The sequence below is a fragment of the Pezoporus flaviventris genome, unplaced genomic scaffold, assembly GCF_033815535.1.
Source record: "Pezoporus flaviventris isolate CSIRO_AGI_PZ_B2104156 unplaced genomic scaffold, CSIRO_AGI_Pfla_v1 ptg000015l, whole genome shotgun sequence".
Lineage (NCBI taxonomy): Eukaryota > Metazoa > Chordata > Aves > Psittaciformes > Psittacidae > Pezoporus > Pezoporus flaviventris.
In genome coordinates, this window is record NW_026892563.1 from 15446401 (window position 1) to 15470663 (window position 24263).

At 39.5% G+C, this 24263-nt stretch overlaps 2 protein-coding genes across 6 annotated transcripts in view; one reads left to right on the forward strand and one right to left on the reverse strand.

Annotated features, from left to right (window-relative positions):
• Positions 1-24263, reverse strand: part of KCNJ15 (potassium inwardly rectifying channel subfamily J member 15) — a 271050-nt gene that overhangs the window by 181082 nt on the left and 65705 nt on the right. The gene's annotated exons all lie outside the window — the stretch shown is intronic.
• The window catches only part of ERG (ETS transcription factor ERG), a 106708-nt gene that overhangs the window by 74212 nt on the left and 8233 nt on the right, over positions 1-24263 (forward strand). For 4 of the 5 annotated variants that reach the window (XM_061453561.1, XM_061453562.1, XM_061453564.1 and 1 more), the window contains exons 2-6: positions 97-314; positions 14110-14261; positions 16580-16783; positions 17727-17807; positions 19915-19986. In XM_061453561.1, the coding sequence (XP_061309545.1) occupies positions 97-314; positions 14110-14261; positions 16580-16783; positions 17727-17807; positions 19915-19986 (727 nt within the window). The remainder of the gene's footprint in view (positions 1-96; positions 315-14109; positions 14262-16579; positions 16784-17726; positions 17808-19914; positions 19987-24263) is intronic. The other variant, XM_061453563.1, reaches the window with a different exon arrangement.

Consider the following 24263-nt stretch of genomic DNA (forward strand, 5'->3'; position numbering starts at 1 on the left):
ATTTCAGCAGATGACCAGCTGTTCATCTTCTCATGAGATGGACAAGTCCTTTACTCTGAAACATGGTCGTGCTTACTTCTCTTCTCTGGTTTGCAGGAAGCGTTATCTGTGGTGAGTGAAGACCAGTCCTTGTTTGAGTGTGCCTACGGATCACCCCACCTTGCGAAGACAGAGATGACAGCCTCCTCCTCCAGTGAATATGGGCAGACGTCAAAGATGAGTCCCCGTGTTCCCCAGCAAGACTGGTTATCACAGCCTCCAGCCAGAGTCACCATCAAGATGGAGTGTAACCCAAACCAAGTTAATGGGTCAAGGTAACAAGGCCAGTGTTAGCGTGGCTCAAGTTTACTTTTCTTAAGATGTGTCTAGCTCAGTTGTCTAAATCTGAATCTAGAAGCATTTTAGATGCCCTAAGGTACCCCACTTACCCACCAGCTGCTGTCCTGGAAGCCTACAGGTCTGCTGCACGTTGTGGGTCACGCCTGCCAGCCCTATTCAGGTGTTGTGAGAGTTTCAAATGGTGCTACAGGCACCGTCTTCTCATGAGCTTGTGCAACACCTTACTGTGTTTCTTCTTACTGAGGATAATTTTGGATGTGAACTTGCATTGCATGCTAAGTGAAAGAGTATGTATTAGTTAGCAAAATGTGAGTTTGCTGTAATCTGGCTGGTAGCACTGATCTGTGTTAGGGTGTGGTGTATGTGAAATAACACTCAATGAAAGCTCTGAAAATACAGTAACTTGGGCAGTTGTCTTTGCTCTAAATATAATAAAGCAGAGAAGCACAGGAAGTAAATTCTTGCAGTGGCAGAGGGAGTGAGCTATCTATCTTTACTTTTATATTTAATGTAAACAGTGCCAAAAAACATAACCCTGGAGTTGGATTTAAGAAGAAAAAGCATATGCATGGAGACAAGCAGGGGAGTAGAAAGGAACAAGAAAAGAAATTACTCAGTTCAATAGGCAGCAGCCACAGCATGTCAGTGCTTTAACAGTTATCTTGGGACTTTTTTTTTTTTTTATCAATTTCTCTATGAAGGAGAATTGAATCGATTAAGCGGAAAGTAATGCAGTGAAGTTGTGTATATTGACTGGTATCTCCCCCAAGCATAGGAGCACTCTATGGATTTCTTCCATCTGAAAATCACAATGAAGATTTTTATTTTTTTTCCAAGGAAATTATCCAAACAAGTGCTTTCCTGTTTCAAATGCCTGACTGTCAAAACAGTTTTCCTTTGGTGGTGCTGAAGGGCAGAGGTCCAGAGAGTCGGTTGCTCGCAATTATTGGTGATGTACCAGTGAAGTCTGTGCTTCACATCTCTCTGCCAGAAACACCTGCCTACTGATCTCATCTCCCAGGACCAGTTGTTTAGAAAAACCTCAACCATGAGCACTGTGGTTACTGTTCACACTTGCTGGGCTAATGTGACAAGCACTACAAGCAGGGCAAAGTGGCTGACAGCTTATCACACCTACACTTTTCACCAGTGAGGATAGAAATTGTGCTGAAGTCAAATCAGGATTTCTAGTGAATAGTCAAAGATTTGAAATACGAAGAAATAAATGGTGACCTGAAGTTACAGAGAATTAGAGAAGTCTTCTTGTAACTCTTCTTATTCAGAATTTATTCACAGTTTTAGTGAGTTTTTTCTTTTTTCTTTTTTTTTTTTTTTGTTCTGAGCAAATGCACAGATATAATCACAAATGGAGTACTAATTCAAAACCAGGTTCACCTGTTTCCTAAAACTTACCTCTAAGTATCTGTGCTGGCATTTCTTTAAGACAACTAATCATAGTTTTTCACAGCGTAAATGTCATAAAATGCATGAGAGTAGATAATTAATGTTAATTGTTACTGAGATTAGTGGTAATAATTTGTAATGCATAACTAAAGTTAGTCATTCACATACTCCTATTTTGATGTACTGCCAGATATTAAGGAAGAGTCTAGATTATACAGATCCGTTTGCAATTGTTGCAACCACATTTTTAAAATCATCAAGCCAGAATCTTGAACTTGCTGTCTTGGATTCCTGAAATACATACCTAACCTGAACATTAATGTTCAGTTCATGAATCACAAGTATTTGGCTGTTTCTATAGTGGTTTAGGGACAAAATTGTGTGCAGTAATTCTGTCTTTTATTAGCTGAAACTGTGTCCTGTCTAATCCTTGGTAGCAAGACTGGTAAGGATTATACTGTGATTTAGGAACTCAGACAAGCCTTGCCTTGCTATCTAGAGAGGCCTGAAGTGTTGTTGTGGATAGATGTGTGTTTGGGTGTGCAGCTGGAAGAGGTCCTGTGCTTAGGGCCTTTGCTTCTCTCCTGAGGGTTGTGCCATTGTTGAATAAAAACAGAAGTAACCCAGAAAGCAAGGGGCTGGAGTGGGGCTGGATTTAGGCTCTCCATCTCTCACCTGAACCCTCAGTTTGCATTTTGCTGCCTGCCTGGCAGCTTGATTTCAGCAGACAGGACAGGGCAGGCTTGTATTCAACATGTTTTACAACCTGATGGCTGGGTTCATGAATCTGGGGGGCCAGGAAGGGGATTTGCCACCCATATCTCCCCAATCTAAGATATATTCACCTTCTATATGTGAACTTTTCAGGGATGGATAAGCATTCAGAAGCCCTGAATTAAACAGGCTACTTGGACATATCTTCTAATGACTATAATTTCTCCTTCCTTTGTGCTCTTTTTGATTAGTGTATGCTAGTTTCTATTAATATCCCCTTAGGGTGACACCCTGGCTACCTGCACAGTCAATAGACAGGAAGTGGCTGCTGGTTTAGACTGCCTGAGCTGCCCTTTGTGAAGAGAAATATCTGCCTTTCCTACAGAGGTATCCTGGTTTTCACACTATCTGTTACTAGCAGAACAGGTATCTACTTCTGCAAGGATGTATAATCTGAGCATTGGGGAATTGTCCTTAAATCAATCAATTTTGATTAGTCATGAGGCATAATTTTAATTCCTATTTTCCAGCAGAGCTGTTAATTTTATAAAGACGTGATACCCAAGAGTTGCCAAGGCATCTGGAACCCCAGTAATATGCTTTTGCACTATCCTGACCACTTTTACCACCATTACAGAAGTAAAGGGATGAAAAGAAGCAATTCTGTGTGCCTCTTCTCTAAAAAAAAATATCATTAGGTCTATCTACTCCATCATTTGGACTTGGAGTTTAGTGCAAATCAGCTGAGCAGCACATGAAAACTAGAAGTTCTTCATTTTTCTCTGGACAGCATCACTCAGAGATGCTTAATGTGTTCATCACTAGAAAATGAACAGCCCAGAGGTGGCTGTTCTTTCCCGATATGAACAGGCATATGAGCTGGCACATGAGCTATGCTGCTGGAAGAGGCTGTACAAGTTACTGCTCTGAACTGCAAAATGGTTTTGATCAGAACACTGGTTTTCTAAAAGGCATGTTTTGGCTGAAAATATAATGGGAAGAAATGTAATTCTTTCTACATTGAATTGAAAATAACCTGCAGCATTGGAAGCAGAGGTTTGTTTATTAATCTTGGATTTGACAGCCTCCGCTATTGACAGATCAATGCAGAGTTGTTAACTGGAGAAAACAAGGAAAATTAGTACTTAACTATAATTCCTAAGACTGAAAAAAAAAACATAAAAAAAAAATCACTTACAGACTACCAAAAAAAGAACAGATTAACAGAATAAAAAAAAAAAATTGTGCATGTATTGCATGCTTGTACATAACATAAAAATTAAAAATATATTTTTTAATTAAGATACCCTATTTATTGCTTCTAAGAAGTATTATAAGGCCTAACACATGCCTAAAAATAGATCTAGATATTACACAACTGTAAATATGTTGTGGCATTTCTAAAACTCACACACATATATGTGCATGTAATATGTATAGTGTTATTATACTTCAGGAATTGGAAGGCTTCCTAGTCTATAATATTCCTGCTAGTTGCAGAATAGAAAGAAAAACTTGTGTATGACTCAAACATTGCATTAAAAAAAATATTTATCAGAAATAAATCATGTAAAATATTCTGATATGATACTGAAGAGTATTGTCAATATGGATGTCACATGCAATTTATACATCTATTACAAATCTAAAACCATTTATTTTGTCCTCAAGTCCTGCTAGGTATTTGCCATTTGATGTTGGTGTTTCACTGGTTTCCTGACAGATTATGTGCTATTCATCACATACATAGTATTGGTCACACTTTCTATTCACAGACTAGAGGTTCCCTGCCATTCTGCAGGTTACTTTGCATTTTCTTTTCTGCAGAAGCCTTCCTCACCTTGCTTATTTGCAGTCCATAAATTTATTTCCTTGAATGAAATGCTCAGCTCTTAAAAATGCTTCATATGTTACAAGTTAACACATGCAGTAGCTAGAGCTGCTTTTCATTTTTAGTAAAACTGTACCTGATCTGTTTACACCTATTTTAAAATCTGGGTTGTCCCAAAGGAGTCTGAAATACCACAGCCACATTGCAGAGCCACAGAAGTGCTACCTCTAGGATCTCTAGAGTATTCTGTGTAATCATCTTCCTATGTGGAGCCTAGGTCTGTGTAAAAAGGATACAAAGCAGGGTAACAGACCCCACAAAATGGCAACCAGAGAATAGTTAACATTGCAACTTTTTGCTGTCCAGCTCTCCCTTCTCAGTGTGTTAGGCTACTTCCTGGCCATATATTCTGCTGTCTGGAAAGGCGTATAAAATTTTAGGAGCCTACTGAACCCCTTACACATCAACAATTAAGTACCCACTCAAAGCAGAAATGGACTCACTCTGCTAGGACTTTCCCCAGATACACTTTGGCTGTAATTGCCCCACATTAAATCTCAAAACATAACAGTCTCAGAACTAGCATTCCTGTGAGTACTGAAGCAATAACATTAGAATGAAATTAAAGGGTTATTTTCAGTGGTCTGCAGAGGGATTGGCTACATGGGTTTGTTTAACAATAACAGTATTTTTAAAGCTAGACCCTGTTGCACAGCACCAGAAAATATAGCCTAAGGGCCTACCTTAAATTAAATAAAGCAAGAAAAGTTTAAATTCAAGCTGTCATTTACCTTGCTGTTGCTGTATATATAATGCAGATTGTCACAGATGGTATCAAATTGAGTTTCTTTAAATCCATTATGTTGGTACAGACATTATATTTCTTCCAGCTCCATAAATCTAATGAGCCCTTTGTGCCACCATATTGTCAATTTTTCACTTGAATGTAATAATATTATTTCCTGCTATTTATTGCTCTTGAGTCAGACCAAAAGATTCACCCTGTTATAGTAAGGTGCTATAATATAAATCTAGAGATTGCATATGTCATACTGTTACTTACTTTTCTGTTTATTGTTCTTTACATATTTTATCAAATTAAGTATGAGCAATTCTATTATAATGAAGGAGTACAAGTCATGTTATGCAGTTACAGTGGAATTCACTCCTGTGAAAATACTCTCACGAGGCCCTAGGTGCTTCTTGAACAACATTTAAATCCTTGGACTTCTCAGTGGTCTCTGAATACACTCACCCATGCGACTCCATCATGCCCATGGGTGGGGCTAAAAAAAGGTAGCTTGGAAGAACTCCATTTACTAGTAGGTAATCAATCTTTTTAAGGGAGGCTGTAGTGGAACACAGAGTCTTATTCAGGCCACAGATAAATTTCGCTTGCCATGAGCAGTGTGATGATTTCATTGAAAAAGCATTTTGAAAGTTAGCTGCAGTGAAAGCACAGCAGAATTTTTCCAACATCAGCTTGGCTGATACTGAGTTTTAAAGAAATGCCAGAAATAATTAGCTGTCATTAAGATTTAATCATGTGCAAATGTTGATTTAAGTGCTACCAATTGTTGCTCCAAAACCATTTGAGAATGAAATTACCACTTAATACATCTTTTGTGCTTGCTCTTTTGGGAAATACCATTTTTCTTTGCATGTTACTGTTCTAAGTTCTCATCAAAGAGCCTCTGTACTAGCTGGGTTGAGTGTCTGACACACAGGAGGACTTTTCGGAGTCCCAAGTGACCTCAACTTTTTGTCTTTTTTTTTCTTTTGTTTAATTTTCTCCTTGTTGTAAGCCTCCTAAGTGGTAACTGGTTTTTGCTATACAAACCAGCAAATTTGAATGGGTAGCACTTGAGGTACCTTGCATGGTCTATCCATGTGCCAGTGGATGTGCAGCCTCTAAGGGGGGTGCATTCATTCATATGGATCTCTGTATTGCCACCAAGACAGAACCATCCTGCTGCCGGGATCCAGGCTGACATGCTTTAAGCTACACGAGGCACCTCTGCATTATGCTCCAGTCTGTGGTATGATACCGGTGGAACTACTTAGAGCATTTGCACACCTTGTGTGTGTCTAGCACATGCAGAAACAGGGTTGATCTGTGGTAATTTCCCTGACATCACTTGTTTTTCAGGGGCATGGCTTTTTCCATCCCTGGCGCACAACCCCACAGCTGGGGCACAGTGCCATCCCTTCCACTTCTAGTGGTGTACCACTGGCATGCAGCCCTGGTATTCTTGGTAAACCTCAGCTCAGACTAAACAACAAGCATGGTCCAAAACCCACTGGAATCAATGAGACTCTCTCCTCTGTCTCCAAAAGGGTTTGAGTCAGCCCCTGCATCAGTCCTCAACAAAGCTGGGAGAACTGTCTTAAGAGGATGACTTTCCTAATGCACATATTGGTGCTGCCTTTATAAAATAACATTAATCTTGGGTAAAAAGCCACAATGTTAGTTATCTGAGACTCATAATCTTCTTTCCCACTGACTGGGTGGTTGGTGAAGTGGCTGCTTACCGAACTGGAAAAACTGCAAATTCAGGATCATGTCCATGTAAGGTTTTATGCGTGACTGCTCAAGAAGTCCCTTTTTGCTCTGAAAATACACCAGCTTAACACCAGTGCATGTATGTGTGTGTGTTTGTGTGTGTGTGCGTGGTTTGGGTCTATTTTTGAGGCAAACATGTTGCCAAAGACTAAAAAAAAAAAACCACCCTTTTTTTTGCAGCTTTTTTGAGGCTGCTGGACTGGCAACTACCACCTAAGAAGCTTTCCACTCTGGGATAATGGGTTCGTTCATAATTGGCATGGTTATGTTTTGGATTGACCACTGATGCTTTAATTGTGTGCTTAGCTTCAGGAGTTTAAGAAGGAGATGAGGATAGCCAGTTTCAAAGGTGCTAAGCAGCCAAAAGCTTGCATATGGGTAGTGAAATATAAAATCAGTTTCCAAATAGTAACGTAGGCCCCCACAAGAGTTATTATCGCTGTCATTATTTCTGACTATTACTATTATTACTACTTTATTTCCAGTACAGTATTTACTGTGTCTAGAGCATTTAGAACCACTGGTTGGGGTGTTTCCTGGGGCTGGCATGGCACAGGCACTGTCAGTAGGTAGGTCGTCTCTAACCCAGAACATTTGAAGATGAGTCTTCTCCTCTCCCCCTTTATTAGAAGTTTTATATTGATCAGGGTGATATCAGTGGAGTGTTCAGTATTTAAAGCTTGGGAATAATATTTTAAGACAAAGCAGAAAGTGTGTAAGAGAAAGAAGTCTGGCTCATCATTTGCTTTGCCATTTGGCACCCATCAGCCTCACAGCCCAATAATGCTAATCACAAAACTCAGCAGACATTCCATAGACATGGGGATTATGGTTTCCATGCAATATGTCATTTTTGTTTATGCCTGGCATGCTCTACTTTGCTAACTTTCTATATAATCCCTTCCCATAAAAGAAGGCATATCTGGTTTGGGGAGGGCCCTGTCTCCTGGTATTTCATATTTTATGAAACCACAAATACAACAGTCTTACAAGCTCTTGAAATGAAATACAAGTTGAGAAATGTAATCAATTACCATTATAATAGAATTTCTATAAAAATAATAAAAGAAAAACAAGAGAAAATAGGTCCTGAAAGTTATAGGCCAACTGGGAAGTCATTGTGGCTTTGGCCTAGCTATCACCATGTCAGACTTCAGCCTTCTCCCAGGCAGCAATCTAATTGTAAATTATGTATATACAGAACATCATTTCTTAGCTTTGGCTTTTAGTGACCCCCTTCCCTTCTTTGCCTTTCTTCGCTCTAACCTGACACATAAGAAATATTGAAGTGTTTGCACTAATGGAGAAATGACAACGTGCAGTCAAACTTAAACCAGCTGTTTCCCTGCACTGTGAACACAAAGAGCCAGGCTGGTGATATTTATAGCTTGACTGGCCTCTAGTGAGCCAGACGCTGACTGCCTTAATTTGCCATGTTGGCCTTAAGGCTTGAAGCAGCTGTGGACTGCAAGATAGCCAGGGAAAGTTAGCAAAAGCAAAAAGAAAAAATGGGAAAGATTGTTTCAATTAGCCAAAGTTATTGTTTGATTGAAAATGAATGGCTGCTGTGTATACAACTCAATAAACAAGCATCTTTTATTTTGCTCACAGAAAGCCAACAACGTTGCATGTGTTGGCATGTGGTGTTTGCTTTTTCCTTTCACTGGAGGAAGGAACTGGATGGGCTTCTAAGTGCCACACTGTAACGTATCTGAGTGACCCCTGGGAGAGACCCGTGTGACCCTGAGCACCTACTGAGCCCAGGGCACTCCACAAGAGTGTTCTCTGCCCGTTCTGGATGCTGCTGGGTGTATTAGCATGGGACTGCTCCAATCCCAGCCTCTCCATAGCCCTGGTCCATTGGGGCTGTTGCAGACCATTTTGGTTGCCCCTGCTTAACCCCACGTGAAGTCGCTTCCATGACTGCATGGCCCAGTGAGGACTTGAGTTTTCCTTTTTTTCCTTTTCTTTAGTCTTCTTAGGACTGCCTTTGACGTTCACCTTACAGCAAAGATAGATAAACAGACTGTCACTGTGGCTTCAGCATCAACTTAAGTCACCTTCAGCTGGTGGCACAGGTCCTGAGGAGCTTCCCTCCTTTCCACAGACCTCATCAGCTCACTTCCACCCTGGCTACCCCCTTTCCTGTGGGCAAGCATCACCTTCACACAGCCGCCGCACATGGGTGGCGGAATGACTCAGGTTATAGCTAAACACTGAGTTGCTTACCCACCCAGGCATCTATTTACTTATTTGTATACTTCATGATTCTGTGATTGTACTTGCTAGGGAAACAGCTTCCCAGTCCAGTTTGCTAAGGAGTTGCATGAAAAACCTGTATGAGCACTCCAGGGATATTTCAACCTCTGTGCATTTTCTGGCATTTTAATGCCTCTGTTACGCTGAAGCTCTCTGTGGACTTGCACTGCTTTCACAAGGAACCTTGGAAGGGAAAATAAAACCCGTGTTTTCCTTTCAGCAGGTTAAGTGTGGCAGTGCTCACTCGGCAGATTTAAAGGCAGGTGCCTGCACAGAAGCAGAGGGCTTGATGTGTTTGCAGGGCTTGGCCTGGTGTAGGCACAGACGAAGCTGGGCAGCCGCATCCAACTATGGTGCTGGGTGATGAGTGTGTGGTGGAAACTGAGCTCTGTCAAAGCAAGTGTTGGGGCCTCTGATACCACTGCTGAAAGCACTTTTCAGAGTCTCACTTAGCACCCCCGGGAATCCCTACTGGTGCCAAGGAAGCAGCCCCTGGGGGCCTTCAAAGCTGCTGGTGCAGCCACAGTCCTGCTCTGGCAGCTGGAAAGCCTGGGCTTCTTCTCACCAGGGAGGGTTGGGCTGTCCCCAGTGTGTCGTGCCAGGGGGGAACCCAAAGGGGCAACTGCAGGACCCCTCATTGCATTCACTTCTGCAGCAGGTCTCAGCAGATGTGAATCCCACTCATTCATGAAGAAGAAGGTGTGGAGAGGGGCAAGGAAGAGAATTTGGGGCTGTGGCTGTGTAGCCCTTGGAACTGGTATTGTGGAGTGAAGTATGTCAGGTGTGCTTTAGGAAACAGCATTGTACCTCCAACTCTCAGTGGTTTTATATTTTTTCCTTCATGGACCACTTTTTCAGTGACAAACCATCCTGGGAGGGAAGTGCTGACCAAATTCACCACAGCTTGAGTAGCTGCAGTGAATGGAGATTAACATGAGTGTGCTTTGCCATATACTCACTATGAACTGACCTTTACATGATGTTGTTCTGGTTAAATATAAATTTACGTATCTTGGCCCAAATTATCTGAAGGTGCTGGCTTTGCAAAGCTCTCTCTCTTGTACATAAGGACAAGGTGGGACATTGCAGGCTTGCTCCCCTCTTTCTCAGATCACCTGCATTATGAAGTAGGAGAGAAATCTGCGTCCTCTAGGACAGTGTCATGTTCTGTTTGCCAAAGCCTCACAGAAGAAAAGTTCTAATAGCTCAGCATGTCCTCTGACCTAATCAGCCATGGACTGGATGGGGGCCATGCATGGAAAACTCCAAAGATATCCTTACACCACTTTACTCTCCTGAGACCCCTTTTCTATAAGTAGCCTCTGTAAGGAAGTTATCCAAGCTTATAAGCTGTGCTTATTACATAAACTTATAAAGATATGTAAATATTTGGAAAATACAATTTTTCTCATTTATTTCTCTCTGAAATTCAGAAACATCAAATCGAGGGGGATACGTTATGGGAATGTTACAGAGATCATGTAAAATTTTGCTGATTCCTAATCTGTGTTTCTCTGACACCTTGCATTTTAAGAGAACACAGGTGTTTCATATCACATGGGGAAAATAGTAACATAGTGAAGAGGAAAAAATGTGTTTCATGCACTTATTTGTGAACTTACATCTGCTTTCATCACAGGCCATGGTTGGCAAAACTCCAATGGACTTCAGTAGGAATGGGCTCTAAATTTAACCATCAAATCAGGTTGATTCTAAATAACCCTGAACAAAGGGAAGGCTTCCAGGTCCAAGGACCCATGGAGAAATATTTTCTTCAACAGTCATTTGTCAGCAATCAGAGCAGAATCAGATCAGGAATGGGCAAAGTGCTCTTGGGTAGCACAACTGTAGTATTTCCACATTTTGGGGGGTTGTTTTTTGTGTAAATTCCGGGTGTAATACAGTATATTTACAAAGGGTAAAAATAACATGCAGCTGTGAAGAAAAACATCTTGGGTTTCATTTCATACCTGAGGATGAATCACTGAAAAGCTGCACCCTTTCTGCTGGGCACATTTTCTGAAAGCTGCTTTTCCACTGCCCCTGTTCCCCTGGTGGTTCAGAAATAAAGCAGACACACAGCAAATCCTAAAAAAGCCTTTGCAGACAATCCCTCTCTTGTTCTGGGCACTAAAATTACCATTTTCTAGTGTCTGCTTGCATTTTCAGCTTTGCTTTCTATACCGTAGAAGTTGGTTCCAGCCATTTGAATTAAGCCTTGCTTCAGTGGAATGCGTAAGCACATGCTCAATTTGAAGTACCTGAGTAGTCCTGTTAGCTGCCATGGCACTGCTTCCACACGTGGTTGAGGTTAAGCATGGTCTTAGAAGATTTGCTGAACTGGGGATTTGCTTGTCCACCCAGTAAGTTAACAGGACAAAACCCTTAACCATCTGCTTCTGGGTTTTAATGAAAAGTTATTACTTATTTATGATCTTACCCACCCCCATCTGTGTATATTCAGATCAGAAAACCAGCTCAGAAGCGCTGTCAGATTGCCAAAAGCAGTGTGCTACTGGATCTTTCACATCATTTACTGTTCAGTGTTTACAAGAATGGTTTTAATGTACAATTGCCCATAACAGTGGTGAAGGCTAATACTGATGTGATATTTCATGTCAGCAGCAAGATATTCATCTCCCTACATGCCAAGTTCCTTTTCACAGAAAAACAAAATAAAGCAACTGTGCCAGTTAGGCCAAAGGATGCTGCTAGCTCTGTTTCCCAAACACATCTCTAAAAAGTCAGCAAATGTGCCAAATGTTTCTTTCTTTTGTCTTTGTAATATAACTGACCTTAGAAGTCAGGGTGAGCATCTGCATAGGGGTAAGGTCATGAGTTTGATGATGTTTCCAAGGATATGTGATTTAGTATGCAGACTCACTTTTACATATATGCCATTTGTATTTGTTAAGGGTAAATGGAAAAAGCCATTCTAGTTACAAGCAATCATCACAAAAGCTCTTTTCTATGTCTGAAGAAAAAGTTACTTTTTTTTGCTTATCTCTGTGTAGACAAGAAATAAGTGCATCCCAGAATTATATTTAGGGGTTTATAGTGGGGTAGCAAAGGTAAACCTGAGAGAATAATGCCCAAGTACTCTAGTTCTGAGAAGAAAGGCTAAATTCACCACCACTCAATGACAGGCAAAACCAGGTGGTGACTGCATTTTCCCTTGTGGTTATTTTTCAGTGCTGTGGCTGACAAGGAGTTGTAGGATCTTTACACAATGCAGATTTCATATGTAATATGTTGTGCAGCACCCAAGGTATTTTATACCTGAAAAAGGTATGTGAAGCCAACATTTCCCAGGCAACATTTAAGGCCCTGTTCCTTCTTCTAAAGCAGATGACAGTACCCATTGAGTGGTTTCTGTGATATGTTTTATTTTTAAATTGAAAGCCATCAGCAGTTAATTTTGTTTTTAATACATACATTAACACAGCATGGTAAAATTAGTAGTAACACTGAGTGGAAAAAAAGTGATAATATGTACTTCTAGTATTTAATATGTATTCTAAATCTTCGCATCTTTCCAAGCACTAGTTATTTTTTAAAACGCGTGAGAATTATAACTGGTTTAGCTCCTGACCCATGGTAGTGCTGAGGATTCAACTCAACCGAGTCACTTGGGCATTGGATAAAATATCTGCCACGTGTTTTTGACATGTGCTGAGCAGACAGTGGTCCAAACTGTGTGTTATTTTTCCTCTTTTGTCCTTAAACAATAGCAGAACTCTTGTCGGGAAGTGTCTGACCACTGGTGTACTTACAGTAACACTGCTGCCCAAAGCTTGCAGCAGAAGCTGGGATTTCCGAGCTGCAGAGAGCAAGAGGCTATGGGTGAAACATATGTTGGAGGGCAGGGGATAGATCCAGAGTCTGGGTTTTGGAGGATGTCTCAGTTCTCCGGACTGCAAATTAGTCAGTTTGCAAGGATCCTAAATGAAGCATTGCAACCTGACTGACCACAGTACAGTTTCAGGAGTTAAATGGCAGGACAAAAAGAAAACTTGTTAGCGATTTAGTTTCACTAGAGAAACCAAAACCCAACTAACACCCTCTTTCCCTTGCCAAACAGCCTCTTTAAATTTAAAGGTATTCCCTGTAGCTCTGTTCTTTATTTTGATTTTTGTAACAATTTTTCTCTCTCTGATGAAACACGTTGTAGACATTAAATTAAGGGACAAATATGTCTGTGTCTGCCAGAAAGAAAACTGTGATGCAATTAAAATGCCATTAGGGAACCCCCTGTGGGATGTTAAACCAAAAGACTCCATTCAGAAAGCAAAGCCAAAATTAAAGAGGTGTCTGGTTGCAGATCCTCTGCAGATTTCCATTTCTTGACTACAGTACCATGGAGACTGTGCTAGTGAGGAGCTGAAAGGTTTTTCCAGTCATGTGTGTGGTATTTTGAATCATGGCTTTGGCAAATGTTCATTTTCTGTAAGCCATACATAGAAGTATGTCTACATTGCATGACATAAAGAGCAACTGAGCATGGCCAACATGAAACAATGACAGCAGTGCAGATGAAAAGCTGCCTAAGGCTTGGACAAGCCTTGTCCAAGGCTTGGACAATGACAGCTAATAATAGTTTTCCTTCAGAGAATTTGCATTAAGTGTATCTTTATGTTTGCTGAGTTGTCTGTGAGATGTTTGGAGAGAGAAGTGCAAGTTACTTGCGGCCAGCAGGCTCAGCAAGCTCATTAGCAAGCCTCCATTCTCATCTGGTTGCTGGAAATAAATCGTTTGTGTTTATATGTTTTTTGATATATAAGAGCCTGATCCTTTGAAAATAAAAATAAATATATGGTCCACTGGCTGGTCATTTTTTCTGAGGCAACTGAAGAACTTAGGAGTTATTGGGTGGTAAGTGCTGAGTTTTCCAGCGATAGTCCAACCCTGTTGCTTGAGTCTTGTTTTTAACATTTCATTCAGTGAGGATATTAGTGGGGACTGGAATAATAATAGAACCACACCTTTCTTCTCTTTCTAGGAATTCTCCTGATGACTGTAGTGTGGCAAAAGGCGGGAAGATGGTTAGCGGCTCAGACAATGTTGGGATGAACTATGGAAATTACATGGAAGAGAAGCATGTTCCACCCCCAAATATGACTACCAATGAACGAAGAGTCATTGTGCCAGCAGGTTAGACCCTCTACACAAAAATTCAAAGCAAAAAAAGACATTTCCCCTAAGTCTACTAACATTATTTAAGAGGATTTGGAGAACAGTGGCGATGCAATACAAGTTATCAGGAAGAAAAGAGCAGTAATTTCCCAGGGTTATTAAGAGAAAGACCTGAGAAATATCATAGTAAAGCCATCTCCCCAGCCTGTTCCTCCCATTTCAGCAGCATAACTGGCAGATTACAGGTACTCAGATGTTATCTGACTTCTCTAGCCCTTAAGTGGGAAAATGAACAGTCACTTCCATTTCCTAACACTATGGACCAGCTGGGTGCAAAGTGTGTGGGAAGAGAAAGGCTCGCTGTACCGCACGATATTCCTGCAAATACCAACTCCAGTCTGGCCCACAGCATGCTAAAACCACAATTGCTTCTGTAAAATCAAACAGTGCATGAAAAGCATTCATGTAGGTTATCCCCTGAGTTTGGGCGGTGTAAAATATTTTAATAAGCAAGCTGACAACTCTTCAGCAGTGTAAGAGCACAACTGAGAAATTCTTGGTTAGTCTTGGCAAGCTTGGTTGTGGAATTCAGCAGTTAAGTGAACAAGAAGGAATTCACTCTTGTGTGCCTTGTCCTCCAAATAAACCTCTGCTGAATGGTTTGCTGCTTTGGTTTGCAGAGTAATTAGAATGCCTTTTTCTGAAGTCAAAGCATTAGAACATCATCATGACCTATGTGAGTTTATAAACCACTGGCTGTACATAGCATAGACATACCACCTATAACCTGCAAACAGAAAAGAATGTTTTGCTGCTAGTTCATTTCCAACAGAGATGTGCCTATCTGAAACATTTCTGCTACTGCTATGTTGCCTAATATTCTTACAGTTTTTCAGTTGCTAAGATATGCAAGAGTACTAACTGTGGCCACATTTTGCAAGATGTGATTATTTCAGTTATTTGTCAAGATATGTGTGGACAAATATGTTGCAGTATGCTCTGCAATGGTATTGACAGTTCTGTTCTGAAGACAGAAGAGGGATGCACTGAATAATGAAGTATCCTGCCAACTGGAAGCAGATCACACTGCCAGTCGTGACATTTGAATGTTCCTCTAGAACATTTGTGGGTTTGGTGTTTGGCACTTTTTTTAGTCTTTTAGTAACCCTTAAGTTTGGTTAGCTCACACAGATCTTTCTCTCTCACTGTGTTCCTGGAGGTATGTCTAGAGTAACAACTTTGAGGTGGATTTGAGTGACATTCAAGGAACAAGATGGTCACAGTCACAGCCTTTCTATTTTGATGTTCCTAGAAGAAATGTATCAGTAAAAATCGCTTGGTTTTCTTTGAATACCGTGTAGCACTGTGCATCTCAAGTGGCAACATTTAGGAGTAAAAAAAAAAGCAAAATTCACATTTCCAGCTGTGCTAATTTTCTAGTTATCATAAGTAAGTATAATTTAAAATTATAAGCATAATCAATTTAAAAAAAAAAATTCCTGGTGTTTGCTGGTTTACTTCAAACCGAACTGATTGTAATTGTTGGAGTTCTCTGTTGTAGGTGTGGGAAATCTCATACAGACCCTAGGTTTACCACCAGACTTGCATCCCTCTAGTTTGCTACATATTTCATACCAGACTGAGGTGGGAACCTCTTTCCATAGGCTTTTAGAGACTGTCATGCTCTTGCTCACTTCCAGTCCTTCACCCAATGGTGCCTTCACCTTTCTGATGCTTCTCTTGACATTTTAAGCCCTGGCAAATCAGAATATATATCCTCTGGAGCTTCAGAGGTCTTCTCTGTTCTCTGAAGTGTACCAGAAAACAATATTTTAATATGATCCATTCTAGTTTATGAAATAACTAACCAAATCTGTGAGTGCTTACTTAGCCTGTGCCCAAGGAACCGTACTTCTGACCATGGAAAATTCACTTGAATAAAGATAAAAATTCAACAAAGAGCTTTGAAAATTGTCCAGATACAACTTACAGTGCTGTTAGTGGGATTTCTTAAATACTTTTCTCAAAAGGATTCTCTGCATGAGGATAGAGACATAAAAGTGACAAGACAAAAAAGCTAAATGGTAGAAGGAACTCAACAGCAGAGGGTTTGTTGTTAATAATCAGAGCTCACAACTCTTCCTTAATAGGTTTTCACAGATACGTATTCTCCTTTGCACTCAACAGACCAACTTAATTTGTTCTGTATTTCCAGCAGTCAGTAAACCGGATTAAGTTCTTTCTAGTTCAGCTGTGGTCTACATTTATTTTGTACTGGTCGGGCGCATCAGCGCTCTCCCCTCTCTGCCTAATTTTATGCTTTGTGATGCCACCAGATCCTACGTTGTGGAGCACAGACCATGTACGCCAGTGGCTGGAATGGGCAGTGAAGGAGTATGGTCTCCCGGATGTGGATATCTTGTTGTTCCAGAACATCGATGGGAAGGAGCTGTGTAAAATGACCAAAGATGACTTCCAGAGACTCACCCCAAGCTATAATGCAGATATCCTCCTGTCACACCTACACTACCTCAGAGAAAGTAAGCTAGTTTTCTGTCACTGTGGTAGTGGCTACAGTCAGTCTGCAGATTGTTGTCTAAGGATATCAGCCTTAGATTTAATGGTGTGGATACACTTCGCTCGGTTTTCAAATGTCTGTTGCAAATTTTGCTGTTCCTAAGAATCCTGATCCAAAGCCTTTTGAGTTTGATAGAAAGACACCCATTAATTTCAGTTGACTTTCACTCACATTCATTGAAGAAAACAGGAAATATTTCTTTATGTCCATCTCAGAGAAAAATGAAATTAAAAGTCAGCATACTGTAGGAAGAAAATCATATGGGATTCAGTACTAATGTTTTTTCTGGTCACATACTTGTTTCTTTCCATTTTAATAATGAGAATGCTAAATGAGAGTGCAAACAGTGATTCATAAAGTGAACTCCAGGCATGATTGTAAGGACTGACAGCAGTTTGCTCTACTCTGAATAGGATCAGAAAGATTTCACTTAATTTAATAAAATTTCTGTAAATTCATGAAAAAAAAAACGGTCCCTGAAGTCCAAATGCAAATTACTTATAGTGCATGGCTAGTATTTCAAAGGGAAAGAGGGGGCTAGCAAATTCCTGGCTTGAGGGCTTTCATTTAAGCTTGAGGAAATTTTTCAGGTTTGCCTCATTTTAACGAAGTTAAAGCAAACATCGTTTTTCAAAGAAAAGAAAAACAAGCATTGCAACACCAGTGCGGTGCAGTCTTCTCCACACGCACACTGTCAATATCAGTCAGAAATATTATGCATTCATAATGTTGAATACATGAATGCCCTAGTTTTAAGTTGTAGCACACACGCCTCCCTCCAAACTGCAGGCTGAAACCGTCAGTAGACTCACATTCACACAATCCTGTCAGGGGAAAATATGGTTTAAAAAGATAATTCACAATTTTTTTTTCATTTTGGTGTTGCTTTTTGTTTTGTTTTGTAGCTCCTCTTCCACATTTGACTTCAGATGATGTTGATAAGGCCTTACAAAACTCTCCACGGTTAATGCATGCTAGAAACACAGGTAATACTGGCACTGCTCCCATTGCTACAGGTCATCTTTTATAAGCACAGAATTCCTTTTTATGGGTTGCTTGCTAAAAATGGAAATGGTAAATCAGGAGGGAGACAAGTATATCCTCTTCCTTGATGTGTGTGTGTGAGTTTTATGAACAGACACACAGGAAAAATGTGCAGGGCCAGATGGTGCAAAAATGGTCTCCTTACTGGTATTTTCTTGTGTTCTACAAGAGAAAGGGGTCCCTGAGCCAAGATAAGTTGCAACCTTTGAGCCTTTGTTTCTGAGGACTTTTTTTCTCATTCTATCTCATTATACTGTCAGACCTACTTCACAAATCCCTAGAAGGTTTGTGGATATCTCAAAAGTGCTATAGCACTTGCTTAAGTATTGTGGGCTCTGTTGAATGGTGACTGTCTTCCCTCCCATGCCGTATGTTGTATAATTCAGTAAAATTGCTGTTTAGGCAGTTAGCTCATCTCCTTTGTCAGCCATATGGGACTTGAGCTGTAAACTCCACTAAGTTAGTTGTAATCTCTACTAAGTCTGAACTGAATATTCACCCCTCTGTTAATCTGGCCCAGGAAAGTATTGAGTGTAGGTAGGAGAATGATACAATACATGCCTCTAAAGCACCTTTCTTTCAGAATATGACTGAAAATATTTATGAAAATAATTCAAATACATTTGATCTTACTCTCACAGTTGTGCAACTGATGATGGCATGAAATTGTGTACATACTATGGTGTACACACTAATGAAAGATGTTTGGAATATTTCATGATCATGCCTAAGGGTATTAGTTACCAACAGTGACCAGAAATAACAATTCTTTATTAGAAATGAAAAAGATAATACAAAGGATGATTAAAAAAAAAAACAAAACAACAAAACCCAAACAAAAATGCAGAACAACAAGAAAAACAAAACCAAAAAAAACTTAGACTGTGATGCCTCTTTCATATTTCATTTAGCTTTTCACTGTGGTAAATAGCAGTGAGTATCCCATCAAAATTAGCTAGATAAGAAGATCCCTCCCTGAGATCATATGTTTGCCACTTGACAAGAAGTTCTGCTGCAAGTTGCAGGCCTGCTGCAAACCCCACCAAAAAAACAACAGGGTTTTTTTTCCATTGACTTTGATGGTGTTTGAAATAAGATTTAAGCTCTTTTTAAAAATAGATGGACTTGATGGTCTTTTCCATCTCTGGTTTTCCAGATTCTAATTTGCCAAGCAGTTTCGATATACAATTATCCAAGTGTTGTTCAGCAGTTCTGTGTGTTATCTTTTCTATGTGTGTGCACTGACAATGATAATTTGAAATTCATTTCAGTGAAATGATATTGTCTGCATTTCTGCTGGAAGTTTTCATTGGGAGTGTGAATAATGTGATGCTGTTCATCAGCATAAGGAAAATTAGTTGTTCCTTTGGCATAAGATCTTTGGAGTGGGGTTTTCAAAGGACCCAGAAAGAGTTAGGAAAATGTTCTAGAACTCAGCAGTAACTGCACAAGTCCGTATGACCCTTTTCATGTTCTTAGAGATGGTCATTAGAAGTCTGCTGATGTAGTGAGAGCAGTTTCAGTGTGTGAGATGAGATACCATTTTCTATATCAACCTCAATACTTTTATTTTTTTTCACTCTGTGAAGAGAATGGGATTTCCAAGGGTCTGACCCAAAGCCCACCAAAGTCTTTGAGAAGATTCCCACAGACACCAATAGGCCTTGGCCAAGACCTGCAGTCTCTGTTGAAAATATGAAGCTGTTTGGGAAGTGCGTGCACTAATGAAAAGAATGCAAAGAAGTTTTATTTCAGAAAATACGAATCCACTTGCCCAGGTGGAGGTGATTGTGATGAAAGTAGAAGGGATTTCCTGAACTTGACTGTCTCCTCCCTTAACATGGATTTTGCAGACTTTTATCCAGTGTTTTGAATGATTTATACAGGTGCAAAAGCTATCGGAATTAACTTTTGTATATAATAGTCCTAAGATAAAAAATTAGTCATTCATAGTCTTCATTCAGACCCACTACAAGAAGGAAAATACCAGTTGACTTAGGGGTTGTGAATATGAATCTTTAGGTGTTATGTCATCTTCTTTCTCTTTAGGAGGTGCCACTTTCATTTTTCCAAATACATCAGTTTATCCAGAAGCAGCACAGAGAATTACAACCAGGCCAGGTATGAACAATGACCACCTTTTGTATGCTGTGATCTTGCTCATTTCATCCCTTGAAGTATCTCTTTCTCATTCAACTCTCTTTTCATAAATATTAGACTGTATTTTGAATGCACACACATATACATATATTGTATATATGCGTCTATGTATCGTTGTGTAGAGTGATATAATTAAATATAAAATATCTGTTTCTTCAGTGTATCATCTCTGTATTTGAAGCAATGCTGTCTACTATTTAAAGCACCAGAGAATCAGAAGACCTGAGTTCTATTCACTGATACTGTAGCACTGTCCCAACACAGTCACTTTTCAATGTGCTTCAGTTCTCTGTAAGCTGAGGCAAGAATGCCCTCTTTTATCATGCTATTTGACGTATATTGGGAAAAATTTCTCTAAAAATGCTGTCTAGGTTTTATTTATGTTAAACGCAAACAAATGCCACAACATCTGCCTGTGACTTTAAAAAGTAAGATCAAAACATAAGAAAATTCTTATTGTTCAGAAGCTTGAAGCCCATGGAAGTATCGTGGGTGTGCTGGTATGTGAAAGGCTAAAGGGAATAAAGAAGATGAGGACATTGCTATGAACTAAAGATTTTCTTCACCTCTAAAGATGCTGGGAAAATTACTCATGTGGACATTTACTTTTCCATTAATAAGTGCAAAGTACTGTGAGCCATCAAAAGGATTTTCAGCAAAATCCTAAATTTAAAGGAAATCAGTTACTAAGCCAGAGTCATACATCCAAGTGTACTAAAAGGACACTTGAATTAACTGAGCTCTTGCGAAAAGGTACATTATCTCATTAAAAACAGAGGGGGTTTTGGATAGCAAATATTATATATATCTTTTGTCAATGCTCTAGGGTATAATCCAGGACAATACATATAAGTAACTATTTTATATACACTTGTGTATACTTCTCTGTAATTTCTTAACCGACAAATTAAAAAGATAGGTAGGGAAACCTACCTGGCTGTTACATGACCAAATCCACCCTGTTTAGTTTCTAGGAAAACAAACTCTTCTCCTCCATTTATTTGTCTGTAATAGTGAATAAAAAAGAAACCGCTGATCCAGTGTACACATTTGGCATTTGGTTTCCATAAGGCATTTACCAAAGTGCCCCAGCAACTATTTACAATAAAAGTTAAATCAGCAGATCATAAGAAAAAGATTAAGAACTGGCTAATTAACCCATTACCAAGATTAAAAAAATGGACATCTTAAGTCATGGGTGCTTTAGCATTCTCTGCCAAGATTTGTAGTTACTAATAATTGGGAAAAGGACACGACATATTTGGTATAACACATAGAGAGATCATGTGATACTGAGAACCAGATGTTCCTCTGAAGGATTGCTGTGCAGGTGCCTAGAAGCTTTAATAAGGAAAGGAGCTGGCAATATGTTAACAGCTGAAAATACAAGTTGATAAAAAGACACAAGTTACTTGCCTATCTTACTGATTTAAAATTAACCATCTTCACTTAAGAAAGAAGAACTTAACATAGGTATCTTTCTTTGTGGCACAATGAAAGCCATTGCTATAGTTGATTGACAAAGTATAAAAAAAAGTAAGCAGGTGAAGAAACACAGTGGAGATCATGTGGGAAATCTGACTGTACCATTAAACAAATCAGCAGTGTGGCCTTGAACAGAAAACTGTGAATTATTCCTTGTCAAAAAAGCCATTTGCAGAATTAGAAGGTGCTTAGAGCAAGCCATGAAAATATGGAAAATCTTTTGAGCATGTTGAAAGATACAGTAAGTTTAGAATTTTTCAAGTCAGGGCCTGGGGATGAGGAACAGGATATAATTATCAAAATAAAGTGTATCACAGAATAGCTGCTTAGTCTCAGTCTTAGTCTCGGTCTTAGAAGTAAGGATATTCAAAAAGAAGTTAGACATTTTCATGAAACATTAAGGCAGTTTTCTCTGAAGTAAAATTTTCTAAACCCCATATCAGACATGGTGAATTCCTTAATTTCATTATTTTTATCTAAATCACATTCACAGTGACACTTACAAAACTAAGTGTTTTATGTCAACATCTTCCTGTGTTTACACAATTACTTGTAAGAGTTGTAGTTTGGATGTCGGATGTCCCTATTCTTCTGGGGACTAACTAAACTAAACATTTCTTACAGCAAACTATCATGTGATTTTGAAAGTATCATTTTATCTTTTACACTTGAAAGTTGGCAAACATCTCTAAACTCAGAATTTTCATTTGTTAAAGAAATAAGATCTTTTTTGCAGAGTTTCAGTTTTCTCTCAAGAAACTGAGAAAACTTGTTGGCTTATTTGGTGGCTTTCCTTTTAGTTGAATGTCATATTTCAACTAGACTGCCGGGCAGCTTTTCCATTGCGAAGTTCCCTTCATGTGAGAGCAATGGCAGACCCCAGAGACAATCACTTGTTGACATGAAAAAGGTCAAAACTGAGGGGTGGGAATACATAATGCTAAATGGGAATTAGCCAATTCCTGGTAAGCAATTCTGGAGAAAGTATTTAAGCATTGCCATTGTTAAGGCACTACAATATAAAATAGGAAATGAGCAAGGCCCATAATCAACTACAATGACAAGGGCGTATTTCTTCAGTCACCTTTACAACAGAACATGAGGTTTCATCAAGCTGTAAGTAATACAATGAAGCTATCTGGAGCTCAGGAAGACCTAATATGGGTTTGTCTACATGTCTCATCAAACAGGAGCATTGCCATCAAAGATGTGTCCATGATAAGGACATGTTGTACTAATATCTCATGAATAAGAACAGATCTGCTTATCTGGGATAGCAACTTGTTTATCAAGACACAATACTAAACTAAGAATGAAGTTGGAATTTGGTGCTATTTCAAGAAAGGCTGATAGCTGGGTTTTTCTTTCAGTGAAGAGGGTGTAGTCAGAAAACCAGAAGATGCGTCGAGTTGAAAGGCGAAAATTTTCTCACAGTCCTAAATTTGTACCAAATACATTTCAAGACACAAGTGCCACCAAGTACAGCACGCAGCATCACACAGCCCACTCCATGGGCAGGTGTCTGATAATTTGGAGACCTACAAAAAAGAGCAGAGCAAAGGAGACTTTTCGGGGTGGGGGGGAAATAGGTTCCATATCTCACCAGAATCTCCCTGACAAGGCTGCCATGGAGGTAGAGTACTGGCCAGGCATGGCAGAATGGAACAAGACACATGCAAGCATCCCACAGCCAAGCCCTGTACCCCTCTGTACAGGCAGAACTCAGAACCCCCTGGAAACATGACCAGAGTAGTTCTGATTTTTATTTTTTTTTTTCCAGAAGATAAATTCCTCAGACCATGAGTTATCTCTAACTGCAACAGTTAATAATAGTGCCAATCTCAACCTGGTCAGGGCAGCTGCATGTTACAATGATTCACCTGCACACCAGTATTATGCTCAGAGATGGGCACTTGTACAGTTCACTTAATTTTTGCCAGGTTTCTGAAGGACAAGATTATGGTATAGCTCTCAAGAAATCAGGGATAAAAGATCACAAGTTACTCAAATGCAATGCAAAGATAAATTGCATATCTCAGCAAAACGAAAGTTTTCAAAGTGTAAGATTCTATGAGACGACAGCGCTGGTAGTGCCAGTCTGCTCCACAAGCCAAACAGACTGAATAAATTAAAGGCAATTGGTTGTGAATTTCACATTACACTTTATTTCCATTGATATTTTTGCTCATAACACTTGGGAATGGGCAGAGATACATCTGTTTCCACAGAGCCAGTCTGTGACTCTTTCTTTGCTTCATAAGTGGTTTAATTTCCAGACATCATTTCTAAAATAAAGCACAAGCATTGTTAAGAATAAAGTCATCCACAACAACTTAGTACCAGGTGGGGACTACTGCCTTCCTGAGATCCTGGGCAGTCTACAGAAGTCTCTGGTTTTGGCAGCAATTTTAGCTAATGTATTAAAGCCGGCCATAGAAAAGCAGAGGCAATTACAGAAGATTTCAAAAGGTAAAACAAACATTTGAATTTATTACATATACTTTATGAAGAAAGCTTTTGTTTTAGTTTATTCATTTTTATGTGCCAAAGCATTGAAATGAAATAGAACTAATGAGCAGATGAAAGAAAAGACAAACAAAAATTTAGATACATAAAGTTAAGGAACTTGTCTCAGGAAGCAGAAAGGAATATTTAAACAGATGAAGCAGGGAAAAAGCAGTCCACTTTTTAGAAGAAATACGTGTGCATATACATGTTTAACATTCAAGCATGTTTAAGATTTAAGATGTTTT